At 43.0% G+C, this 13571-nt stretch overlaps 1 protein-coding gene across 1 annotated transcript in view; it reads right to left on the bottom strand.

Moving 5' to 3' along the window:
- Positions 1-12321, bottom strand: part of LOC144113414 (uncharacterized) — a 49316-nt gene extending 36995 nt beyond the window's left edge. The window contains exons 1-6 of the mRNA XM_077646482.1: positions 11842-12321; positions 11356-11541; positions 10941-11116; positions 8111-8212; positions 7771-7886; positions 2635-2688 (exon numbers count right to left, since the gene is read on the bottom strand). Coding sequence (XP_077502608.1) covers positions 2635-2688; positions 7771-7886; positions 8111-8212; positions 10941-11116; positions 11356-11541; positions 11842-11895 — 688 coding nt within the window. The 5' untranslated portion in view covers positions 11896-12321. The remainder of the gene's footprint in view (positions 1-2634; positions 2689-7770; positions 7887-8110; positions 8213-10940; positions 11117-11355; positions 11542-11841) is intronic.
- Between the last annotated feature and the right edge of the window lie 1250 nt (positions 12322-13571).

Genomic DNA, 13571 nt, shown 5'->3' with positions numbered 1-13571 from the left:
TGCTGATGAGACAGTGTGATCCAAGGTGCTTAAAGGGCAGCTGCACCACTTATTGAGAATTCCACACTATTGGTTTCAAATCTATATAGGCTCTAGGTGAAGCATGCCAAGTGTTTTTGCACTAGCACTTAAAATAGTGATGTAACTGACAATTAAATTTTATGCTTCTCCTCACAGCAACAGAGGAGTGCGGAGAAGCTTGGTGTGACGTTGCAGAAGGTAAGATTTCAAATTCTGCCGCTCTCAACCACATCCTGCTGTGCTTCGTTAGATACTGCTACACAACGCTTGGCAGCCTTTGCCTTTGGTGGCGTTGGCTTTTTTTCCTTGAAAGCAAGCGTCTATGCATTGTAAATGCACCGGCACCTTCGATGACGTCATGATGCCCCCCCCACTTGGCACTGTGCGCTGCAGAGAAGCTTGAAGGCCATTGCGATTTTAATCAGTGATTACGTCACCATTTTAAATGCTAGCCCGAAAGGATTTCGTATGCTTTACCTTCAAGCTTCACACATTCGACCCTTTTAAGCTTGTCGATTTGTAAAACCTATGCGGTTTCCCTTTAAACCTTTCTGTGCCTAAAATTCAGTTTTTTTAGTTTTTTTCTCCAATCACCATTTCAGGGAATACGCCTAAAATGAAACCAGGCTGTCATTATTTTGAGCAGAAAATGGCATAGAATGATTTTTTTACAGTGATAGCATTTAAGTGCCTGTTCCTGGGTTTCGCATCTGTTTATTAGTAATAGTAGTAGTCAGTGTGACTGGTGAATGGTGGCCACTGGAACCATATGAAGGGTGGTTATTGTGGAAGGAGGAGTGTATGGCGAATGTGAGGAATGTGCAACCAGAGGGTGGTTGCCAAGGGAAGTCACCCCCAGGTGGTAACCATTGAAGGAGGGTATGGCAACAGCGTAAAAATGTGCAAGCTGAGAGGAGTTGGAGGAGGACAGTTAATGTGAAGAAGGGTATGTTGAGAGTGGAGTGCATGACCAGAAGGAGGTTACTGCAGGAACCATCTGAAGGGTGTGGAGGGAGGAGGGTATGATGAGAGTGGAGGAATGCGCAAACGGAGGGTGGCTGCCACATGAAGAACTCAAACAGCAGTAACTGTGGAAGGAGGAGGGAGAGTTATACCTCAACAGCTGTCGCTGAGCTTTGCATTACACAGCGATAACCATCCTATGAGCTTTTCTTTTTTATTTTAAGTTTCAGAGCTTCCAGTCTTTTGCATTGCTTGCTGCCAGCTTTGACCACAGCACATCTGAGTATTAATTTTTAAATCAATATATATAGCATGAAGACAAGTTATAAATGAGAAATTATTTTTGCACTGACATTTTGAATTGAAATTCAGTAGTAGAAATACTGCAGCTCTGAAATGGTATTCATCATCTGAACACGAAGAAATATCGATAAAGCCACGTCTCTGCCACGTGAAGCATGGCCTCTGCTGTTGTAAGCACGATGGCATGCCGCGATGCCCAAAAGTCAGTGAAGCACTTTTTTCCTTTGTGCACTGGTGCTACCAGCATAAACTGTTTTTTGTGAACATACCATTGTATGCTGTCTGTCAAGTGATGTAGCCAGTGATGCATTACAGAGCTGCCACTCGTAAGAACCATACAGAAGATGACGCAGCATCGATGGACAACTTGACTTACTCATAATAAGCAAATTTTGCAAATGATGATGATACCAACACTCCACAATAATAGCAGCAGTATATTCAGTGAGTTTTTGAAAACCGCAGAGTGAAGCTTTATGTTAAACGAGCATGCAGTAAGAGCTCCCATGTCAAGGATGCAGCAATGCCAGCTTTAAAGGGACCCAGAAAGGGGGTCTCAATAAAGGTGCGATATGTCTGGGATGTTAAAAGGCGACAGCTCATAATTATCCCCAGCAAGAATTATTTTAATGCGTTTTGTGGAAGCTGAGTTATATGCAGACAAAATTTGAACTTCCGCGTCTTCGCGCCTTTCGCTCTCCTCTCGCACGCCAAAACAGCGGCGCTCCTCCGCCAGCCCCACCCACTCGGCCGCTCCCCTAACTCCGCCGGATGTGGCGCACGCGGAGTGGCCGCGGCCGCTGTAGCGCGTGACGTCTGAAAGAGTTTGGCGCTGTGAACCAATGATAACCCCCGGCTGCTGACGTCATTTGCAAGACGTGACGTCGTCTGCCAGGTTTTCGTGTGAAAGCCCGGCACTGCGCGTTGCTGCGAGGTGCGAAAGCGGGAATTTTTAAAAATGTATTGTAAATTTCCTGCCCGCTTCTGAGGTTTCGTACGCGGCATGGACGCTCGGTGGCCTGTACTCTACATAGTGCAAGCATTTTAAAGCCAAGCTCGAACACCCCTTTCTGTGGCCATTTAAGCAATTGCTATTCTTTCAGCAATTTGCAGATACAGTTTCCAGGATGAGTGGCAAAAAATGAGTTGCCAAAACAAGGCATTTCACCGATTTTCACAAATGAAAAACTGAGTGTTATCTTATAACCCGACTCCCATCAGCAATGCCCTTCACAAAAGTTCCTTAGCTGAAATCCTCTGAAAAATGAATAAGCATTTCACTGCACCAAAGCATTTTGCAGACAGATCACTGAATGCAAAGCAAAAGTAAAGAAAGTGAGTGCTAACCTGACTGGTCTTCTCCTGAGCCAACTGCACTTACAGTCAAATTTCCACGTTGAACTACAGTGACAAGAAACAGAAATTCCAGGTCAGCAAAGGCCACATTATATAACAGTTCAAGGACCTAAACTGCATACTTTTTGCACTGCATATGAAGCACAGTAAAAATGTTATACTACTGATCAGCACATGAGCAGGGCTGGGCATAACAAAGTAGGGTTCCGAATTCAGTCATAAAAAGACATTCTCGCAGAAAATAACAAAAGCAGCTCAACATCACAACACTGATTTTTGTGTGGTGCAAAGGGGCAGAGAAAAAAGGGAGGAAGAATGAAACAAGGAAAGCACTGACTATACAGGATGTCTTTCCATGTGGAACCTGTTTCATCAGACTGAGAAGTCAGTGCATTAACAAGTAACTTGATGAGAACAACATAATCAAGAAACATAGTAGCACCTTTGAGAAAACATAAAAGCCCGGGTTCTGTGTTAAGTGAAGGCACATGCCACAGACCCAAACCTCTTAATAAATTCTTTCATCAGTTACCACTGTCTAGATCAGGTCATCAATGGCTATGTCTCATAAATTTAAGAAGGCAATTCAGTTAAATTTTCTGCACGATTTTTATAATATACTGACAGTATCTTAATGATAGCCACATTAGTCAGTTTTCAGTGATGACAGTTTGATAAAGATCAAAGTACAATGAATAAAAAATGCTGATCAGAAGAGGCTTTGACTACTGCACATGATGCAGGATGCTCTATTAGCTATGCAATTATGCTGACATAGAGTGCTGACAGTTGTGTAGTTGTGTGCTTACAGCAAAGCAAAACGTCATGATAGATGCCACTACAGTGAATTTTCCTCCAACTATTTTGGCCTGCAAAAAGGGCACACAGCACCACAAGAGGCAATAAAGACGACTATGGTGCATTCAGTTTCATTGCTGGTTGGACTGACGCAGAGGCCTCTCGACATTCTGATACGGCAACCTGTTGTGCTGCCAGCAAATGAGCACTACTAAGTTGAAATTAGATATCAGAATGTTATTAAGCTGAGGTAAAGGTAATTCTTTGCATTAGTTTTTGAACAGCTGTCTGAAAGCGTACGAAAGAGTGCAGGACTTTCATGGCAGCACGGAACATGTCATGGAGAACACTGCAACTGATGATGATGGATTGTAATGACGCAAGGGAAACTTTGGTCAAAGAGTGCCATGTTACAAGGTGTTTTAGTCTATTCAAGGTGGGGTCAAAGCCCTTCACCCCAGGGAAGCTGAGCATCAGGCCAGGGGAAAGCATGTACCCATTGGAAACCAGTGGGTGCCTGAGTGCCGCACTTAGTGTCTTTTCCAGAGTTAGTGGCATTGTAGTAGTTGTAGAAATATATTTGTCAAAATGGAAACCTTGACACCACCAATCCAAGATATCATGGCCATCTTATGGCCAATGAGAATGAAGGGTTGTCATATTCACCAGATGGCCACTGCTCATATTCCCTGTGCTAATAGGATCTGGGCTGACCTAGAAGTGGGCCTCTCATGCAAGGGGCTGGGCAAATGTGGAGCAATTAACAATGCAAAGTTTTGCAATCATAACTGCTCGAGGGATTTCACCATAATATATGGCAGTGCCATCAGCACACTATGTAGTAACCAAAAGCTCTAATGTTCTTCTGCTGGCTAAAGAGAATGACACCCAGCTCGGTGCAACCTGTAAGAAATATGCATGCTGGGCAATAGGCACACTCAGGAATGTGCCATTTACACAGATATGATCTGCAAGATTTTGCAAGTTCCTTTTTCATGACTTAATTGCTTGCACTCTTAACACGTCAAGAGCATTTAATTAAAATATACCACAAATCAGCACTTCTCTCGCAGGTTACCTCCTTTGTACCATGTCTTTTCACATTGCACTAAATGAATGTTCAACAACTCGCCTGACTTTCTGTACTAAGAAAGCTCAATGCAAAGACACAGACGATACCAGAAGTTGCAATAATTATTTAGCCATGTACAGGTGTGGCCTAAATAATGTGTAGGATAGTTCAGCATTCGAACTTTCCTCACATATTCCATAAAGAAAATACAAAGATAAAGCAGAATTTAAAAGCACATCATTAAGTACCCGCTAATTTTGCTCGGTAAAGAACATGCGGAGTCTGACCACTTTTGCGTGCTTCATATTATTATGGCTAACGCCCTTAACTTTCTGCAGCAGAATTACTCAAAATTCTGCAAAGTGAGTACAAAGAATCTGTAATGTCCCATGGGCAGCCTCCCATATGTTAAAGCATGCGGCCCTTCGCGCAGAAATGGCTATGTATTTCGCCTCGATAGCCCAATGTTGTTAAGGAGTTGGGTTTTCCTCGCAGCTCATGAGTATAGTGGGCGAGCTTGCTGTGGGTATCTCGAAAAAAACAGTGAAAAAAAAAATTTTGCACTATATTCCTAGTTTGGTTCCAAATATAACATGAGGTACTTTCTGAAGCAGATGATTCAAGAAAATGAAGAACCCGCACTATATCTGTGCAAATGCGGCATTATTGCTTTCAACAGGAGCCAGTAATTCCACACAGGAATATGCAGGTGTGCTGCTGCCAGAACCACACAGCTTGGCGTGCCAGCATGCTTGAGTGGATGGGGGAGCAAGCGTGTCAAGCACCAGCAGAACTTCGTTCATTACCACATTCTACATTTCAAGAGCAATCAGACAATTAAACTTATCACATTTCCATGAGTTCATTATTCCTGCTGACATCCACAAACACAATATCATCAAAAAAAAGGGGGCGGCTCCTAACACACAATTTCTCGAAAAATGTCACATTCCGTGACATTCCGCAACTAAGGGCCTTAATTATGGCCATGACCGTAAATACCTAAAATGTTAAAAACACCTCGGATAAAAGTTAACAATAAGGGCAGTTTTCAGTCCTGGTAAAAGATAGTTTAGATAAGTCAATTTTGCAACAAGCAATTTGTTCCCATTCTTGTTCTCTCAGTGGGGAGCCATGACAGCTTCCTCCCACTATAATCATGCATCTTGGCAAAGACGGTCATGGAAAGATAACACAACTGATAATAAAGCCATTATATATAAAATTTCAAACATCAGTTTACTCAGTTTACATTCAGCTATGTTTGTTGGAGGAATTATAATGTTCAGGGCACATTCACACAACTAATACCAAGCTACAACTGCATAAAGAAAGTACAAATGTGAAGGAATCACCTTTTTCTTTTGCATGCAGTAAGTAATAAAAAAGATAATTACATAGCATAGTTTAAGATTTCCAAAGCCAGAGTATTTACATGGTTCTTGCCATGGAGTAGTGATCGTTTAAATTGCTTCGAGTTAGGCAATCAATGTAACAACACAACAGACTGAACAGTATGTGTGCAAGTCTAAGCTGCACTAACCCCTGGCAGCAGAAAGCAGTCACATCTCCCTGCACCCTGCTCTTAGCTCTCCAAGCCACAATAGGCATTGCTGCCTGATGTTATGAAATGCTGTGCACACTGCAGTAGTGCTGCCATCAAGCTCTGCTGTCTTAACGTTTCAAGCTCACAGAATATGCGGTCATGAGTGGCAACTGAGTCATGTTTGTGAGATTGCACACATCACCACAAGGCCTATGTCACAAATGTGCAAAAACATCATCACATTTGTGCCACTAGTTTTTAACATCATGCTGTTTTTGACTCCACTGGGTTCAAATATAGAGAACCTAAGGATAGAGAAGAAGAAATAAACCTTTCTTTTAAACTTTATTACTCCTCATTGGCAGAACTGATGTTTCGATCCAGAATTCATGCACTGAACCGGAGGATCCGGGTTCAATCCCTGTTGCAGTGACTGCTTTTCGATAGAGGTGAAACACAAAAGATGACATGCGCTGTGTGATGTCAGTGCACGTCACAGAACCCCAGGCGGTCAAAGTTATATGCAAGAAGTACGCTGCTTAGACTGACAAGGACAGAGTTAAAGACAACATGAAGGGTTAAGCACAATAATCCGGGCTAAGTTATTCCGGAGCCCTCCACTCATAGCCCACGTGTCAATTTGGGACATCAAACCCCATAATTTACAATGCTTTTTAATGAGTCTAATCTTCAATATCAAATTCATCATAAAACATGAACCGATGGTTCACCTTAGTGTACGGAAATTCCTCATCAGATGCTGTTTATTAGCTATTGAAAGTAACACAAAGGAAACAAAGAGCACAAAACTTAAAATGTTTACAAGACAGCACAGCATATTTTCTGCAAGTTAAAAGCCCTTATAGTTCACAACACAAATTTACACAAAGGAAACAAAGAGCACAAAACTTAAAATGTTTACAAGACAGCACAGCATATTTTCTGCAAGTTAAAAGCCCTTATAGTTCACAACACAAATTTTTTCTGTGGAAAATGAAGCCTTTCTTTCTAATACAGGTATTCCAGATGAGGCAAACTAAATACAAAACAATTTTGCAAGAAGGATATAACAGCTAAAAATTATGGAAGAACAAGTAAGGCAAACAATGCAACAAATCTGGCTAGCTGGTTTCTGATCACTATGCAAAATGAGCAACGAAGGAAGGACGATTTTTTTAAAAGCCTATTTACAACATGCAAAAGGTGACTGAATGCAAACTTTTTATATAAGCTGAAAACCAGCTGTAAAATTCATAAATCCTGAGAGTCCCTTCCCTACACTAAAATATTTAACAGGTAGGCACCTGTTAGCTACATCCTATTTGGCGTGACATAAGTAGAAATTACAAAAGTCAAATGTTCTTACGAGTACTATTTAAGGTTAAATAAGCACACTTAAGAATCATAAATGGGCTAATAAAAGAGAAGGAGGCATGGTATACCACCAGTGGCTAGATCGATTGTGTTGCTTCATGCTAAGTTTCTATACTACACTGCTACGTTCACAATTCTGTTTCCTTTCAAATATTCAAAACAGAACTGTAACCAGAACTTTCCAAGTCCTTAATTACCACAGCAAAAAATGTCCAATATACATATTCTTCCTTTGCAATGATCACTTCTTTCACAACTCTTATAACTTCTTTTAAATTTTCTGTGGAACTGCTGATTTTTACAATATGTGATGACTAAAGACCCAGTCACGACTTACCTGGTAAGCTGTGAAATAAGCCGGTTTTTGCGAAATATGCCACAATGAGCCCAGCTGACACCAGAAAAGTCAGAAGGCAAGCCATCAAAGCACTAGCCACACATACAGCGAAGTACCTGCAAAAGAACACATAAATGTTACAAAGATCATGAATGGTTACACAGCTGTTGTATCTTCGTGCATAACAAAAGGAAATGTAGAGATAATGTGACTGCAATGATCCATAGGATATGGTTGGTAACAAACAAAAAGTATGCAATGTCTACCATCTCACAACAAATGAACAAAATACAAAAACATTCATTTTCATGAAGTGTGAACAACTAAGGTGTATACCCACTTGTAGTTTTGTGATCCAACACAATTGTTCAGCCATTTGCAGTGATGATCAAATTTTTCGATACACTTGTTGCAACTGCTGCAGTGTTTTGATCGGTTTCCCCTAACAAAAAAAAAAGGCATTGTCATCAAGCACAAGCAGAAAGGTTGGCACAAGGAGTCAAGTTATGATACTGCACTTATATCTAGGAGAGCACAAATGGGGTGATGGAAGTGTTCAGGAGAAAGCATAAATGATTGTGCTTATTAGGCACTATGCACGAAGACCGAGTAACAAACAAACATTTCGAGTGGCTAGAAATAACTACGGTCCAGCCCGGACATGTCGAACCCGAATACATCGAATTATTGTTTATACTGAACAGTTAGAACATCGCCTCGCATATATCGAACTTAAGTTCAGCATAACATTCAATACATCGAACTGTACACAGTGCCCCTTAAGTGACACTTCTAATGGCGCTCTTCGAACTCTTTTCACAAGTGGAGACAGATTGATTGCACAGCCTTGGACAGCTGCTGGCAGTGCTGGCGCCATGAAATCGCGTGACAAGGCGAACGTGAGGAGTATTTGAGGGCGACGTGCAGTCTCTTGTACTACTTTTTGCTACATTGCTGTCATGCGGTGAAGCCAACCTAACCAAGCCCTTGCAACAGCTCTCGCCTGGCATGCTTCGCCGCCGAAGTCGCTACTGAAACCGACTGTACATTAGTTTTAATGAAATTATTGCATTTATAGTTTACCGGTAACAGGGTCAAACACCTTATAATAGACAGTAGGTAGTTCTAAACCATCTTCTGCTGCAGATCAGATGCGAAGCAGATTAGGCTTAGAAATACCTAGCCAGCAGTGCGCTGCCAGCACATCACTGCATGAATGCATCATGCGTCGGTGCAATGTATTCTTGCTTGTATGTTACACAAAAGCTTTCCTATTGCTATTTCTTATATATCGAATTATCAACATATCAAACTATTTCGCCCTTCGAATTATGGGTTTGACTGTGAACTATGCTATGGTAGAGAGAGGGCAGGTAGATGGGTTTTTTTTACAACACATGGCAGCTGAAGTAAAAAACTTTGTGTTCTTTGCTGTTGTTACAAGATGAATGAGTTACGCACGATTTGGTATATGTGGAGTTAAACGCCCCAAAACTGCATGTTGGCTATGAGGGACGCCCGCCGCGGTGGCTCAGTGGTTAGGGCGCTCGACTACTGATCTGGAGTTCCCGGGTTCGAACCCGACCGCGGCGGCTGCGTTTTATGGAGGAAAAACGCTAAGGCGCCCGTGTGCTGTGGGATGTCAGTGTACGTTAAAGATCCCCAGGTGGTCGAAATTATTCCGGAGCCCTCCACTACGGCACCTCATTCTTCCTTTCTTCTTTCACTCCCTCCCTTATCCCTTCCCTTAAGGCGCGGTTCAGGTGTCCAACGATATATGAGACAGATACTGCGCCATTTCCTTTCCCCAAAAACCAATTATTATCATTATTATTATTATTATTATTATTATGAGGGACGCCGTAGTGGAGTGCTCCAGATTAATTTGACCACCTGATCTGACATTGCACAGCACATGAGCATTTTTAAATTTTTGCCTCTGCCAAAAAGCTAGACAATTGTCAACCAGTAAAATGAATGTGAGGGCAGACAGAGCCTCAGTGGAATCTTTCACAAAAGGTTAACACATTAGCCAGAACTCTACAAGTTACTACTCACTCATTCACTCACACTCATACATGCACGCATGCATGTGCGCGCACACACACACACATGCACGTATGCAGGCACCCCCCCCCACACACACACACACACACACACACACACAGGTTTGAGGAAGGACACAGTGTAGCTGCAAGGTTCCTTGGAGCAAAAGCAAACAGAGTACACAGGAATCATATAGGCAGTCTTAACAGTTACCTCAGCAGCTCAGCATCAGAAAACCATCACTGAGTGATTACAAGGCAAATGCCACGTAGCACAGCACATAAACAGACTACCACAACTTCAGTGAAAAAAAGCACTCAACAACCATTGAGACTGCTGGCGTGACACCAGTATAACGTGCAAACTTGGGGAATGTAATCAGTGAGGCACAAATGCGACACCGCAGCTTTCTCCTCAAGTTTGCACTAGGTTCCTTTCAGTAGTCAGCCCATATTAGGTTCACTATATAGTTCACATATTGTCACACTTAAATCATTTTGTTAAATAAACAATCGCAAGCACTTTTACTTTTTTATCGGTGGGCAGCGCAGCAAAGCTTTTTAAGGTGCATGCTACTTTTTTTCACAAGTTTTTTGTAAGCCCAAAGGTATGATGAACATATCCACTGTGTGAACAGCTTCTACGTGGGTGCAGAACCACAAAACGCACCAATCAAGTGATGCTGTTCAATATAAAAGTATCAATAACTGAAAGTCAAAATTTACCGTCCACAGACATCCCCATTTCAATAAAATTTTCAGTTCTATTCATTTCAAAGTGTCACTCATCTATCGCTGTTATGTAGCAAAACCAACAGAAATGAGGCATTCAAAAAGTGAGAAGGCAACCATGAGAAATTTGTCTTTGACAGAACAAGACAAAGAAAATATGTAGGTTAACTAAAAGTGAGAAAAAAGATTAGCTTGCACGTAAGTACATGACGGCATTTCTGAGTGCCACCATGCACCAAAACAAATTACCACCACACTTTTTGATGCCCCATTGTACCCATGCCTGAAATAAATCAGAAAAAGTCATCTTCGATCACGACACTCACTCCTTCTGTTTTGAGTTAAATCTGACAGCAACCACACCTGATGAAAAAGTAAAGATTCTGTACTTACACTTTTACTTCACAGATGTAGCAGAACTGGTTCTCAATCACATGAGCATGCTTGCTTCGATCAAACTGTGGAAGTGGACCTTTAATATTTTTGGCTCGTACGTTGGCATCTGCTGGGTCAATGGTAACACTCAAAATGTGGGACACCAAATGGACAATACCAACTGCAGCGTTCACCTATCATGGTTGTCAAGGATGCATCAAAGTAAACAATCTTGAAGTCTACATTTTCTGAGATGGAGTAGGTTAATGTTGAGAAACTCAAAACCTCAACAAGCAGACTCAAAGGTAGGCAGTGCATATGTTTCCTGACACCAGGTACTGTTCCATTTTTTTCTTTCACATTAACTTATTAATACGCGCGTCGTTTCCCAATAGCATCACATAGCCCACCAGAACACATGTGTAAAGGATACAAGTGAAAGGCCAATCTGCCAGCCCCCAGCCGGGCAGCTGGGCACAAGCACAGCAAAATACATGACCAAGAAGTACGCGAGAAAAAACCAGGCTACAAGTTGCAGTGGATGCAGCGGCAGGCTCCACCCGTTTTGGCGGCTCCATTCACCACCTTTCGTGGTCTTCACGCCACAGTCAACAAGCACCTGCAAACATTTGCATTAATAATTATAAAGCGCAAATGCCGCGCAACCACCCGCAAAATCAGCAAGAATAATGGTTGATCACCAGTAAAATAAGCATTCCGAAAAACCTCCCATGCCCCTCGCAACACCCGCTGAGAGGATGAAAAATAAGTGAAGAAATCGAAAACAGAAACGCAGTTTCGTTTACATAACTTTCAACGCGAAACTCCAGTAAGCTCAGGTACTACACACGATTTGCTATCGCATCACGACAAACACAACAAGCTGCCAGGATTAAGTACAAATAAAGCGGTCACCAACCTGGCATACTCCCAAAAGGTGAGCGCAGCGGGTCTGCAGGATATCTCTCTTCATAGCAGCTTCCGTAGCACAGCCTGGTATAAGCTAGAGGTGAATAACGCACGTCTACGCAACGAACAAAGTGCACAATAAGGCTGTAAAACGAAGCATCACTAAACATGAGCCACAAGGTCAGTGCCTTGGGACAACAGGCTAACGCTTTAGGCGTAAACGAATAAGCTGCCAAGGCACCCTAGCATATTGACGCGCAGAAACAAGAGCAAAACCTTGCGCGGTGATCTTGAAAGCTGACCTGCCGGGCAAAAGGCGAATCAAATAGAAAACCCGAGCCTAGAACCGACATTTGCACTGGTAGGTTGCTCAGAGCAGCCTAAGTCGCATTTTCTCTATCTTACAATCGCAGGTTTATATGCGAGCACGCACGGATACATGGCCGTGCATGGCTGTGAACCTAGCTCCCTGGTTGCCTTGGTTGCAGGCAGAGAAGGAAAGCCGGGAAGGCCCGGGAAATGCTTCGGGAGCGATCGCTAGGGGCATCGCCGGCGCTGCCGGCGCTCCCAGTTTCCCTTTACTTTTTGTTCTCAGAACTCTCTCCGACATTCGCCGCTCGAAGCTGGAAGCGAAGCAGAAAATCCTCAGAATGAAGAGAGGAGCTACGAGCTATGCTTCGGGGAAACAAACACGCGTGTACCGGCGAGGTTGGGCCCAGCGCACTTTCGCATGAATTTCATTGATGTAGGCTTTGGTTTCTCCTACCTATTACGGAGGCATTTTTTTTTATTTTTCATGTTAAACACAATACCATGCGAAAAAAAAGGACCTCTGTTGTAAAAAGCAACATCCGTCCCTCCGGTCCGCGAATAATTGGATCTTGAAAGAGCCAGCAGCTTAACTAAATCAATCAACTCTCAGCTTCTTGAGCAAATCCAGATGGTCCTGGAAAGAGAAGCAGGGCAAATTTGGACATGCCTGAACTGCAACAAGGATGGAGCAGGAACGGTGACTAAACCACTTATGGATTTGCGGACCTTATTACTCGCTCGCTGGCTTTTGAAGGAGTCTCCCAACGGAGGAGGCGCAAACCATGTGCACACACTCTTTAGTTTAAAAGAAGTTGTATGCTTGACCCTCGAGCCCAACAGGAAAAACAACTTTAGCACAAAGTCGAGCCCAACGTCGCTACTCAACGCTCCGCCCGACCTTGGCAAAAGAGGTCGAGCCAGGCTCGGAGATGAACACGTGCCTTAATTACGCGGCCCAGCGTAGGGAGCCCAGCCTTGGACCAGTATTTAATGCTCTTACCTATGTTGGCGCGACGGATTCCCAGGCTACAGCTAAGGTTGGGAAAAAGTTATTTAGAAAAGTACAAACCCGCCAAGACCCGGCTGTAGTTGCGTGCAATAGTTTTTGAGATCTCGGAGACGAACACGTGCCCTACGCGGCCCAGCGTAGGGAGCCCAGTCTTGGACCAGCATTGAATGCTCTTACCTATGTTGGCCCGACGGATTCCCAAGCTACAGCCAAGGTTGGGAAACGCACAAACCCACCAAGACTGACGCCCGGCTGTAGTTGCATGCAATAGTTTTTGAAATCTCGGCTCAAGCAGATTTCAAGAAAAGAAGGAAACGCGGAATCGCTGAGATTCAACTCATGACCTTTGGAATACCAAGAAGGTGCGCTGCACACAAGACCAGACTTTTTTCTTTATTTCTAGACAACCAGGCTACACG

The sequence above is a fragment of the Amblyomma americanum genome, chromosome 1, assembly GCF_052857255.1.
Source record: "Amblyomma americanum isolate KBUSLIRL-KWMA chromosome 1, ASM5285725v1, whole genome shotgun sequence".
Lineage (NCBI taxonomy): Eukaryota > Metazoa > Arthropoda > Arachnida > Ixodida > Ixodidae > Amblyomma > Amblyomma americanum.
This window is presented reverse-complemented; position numbering and strand designations above follow the sequence as displayed.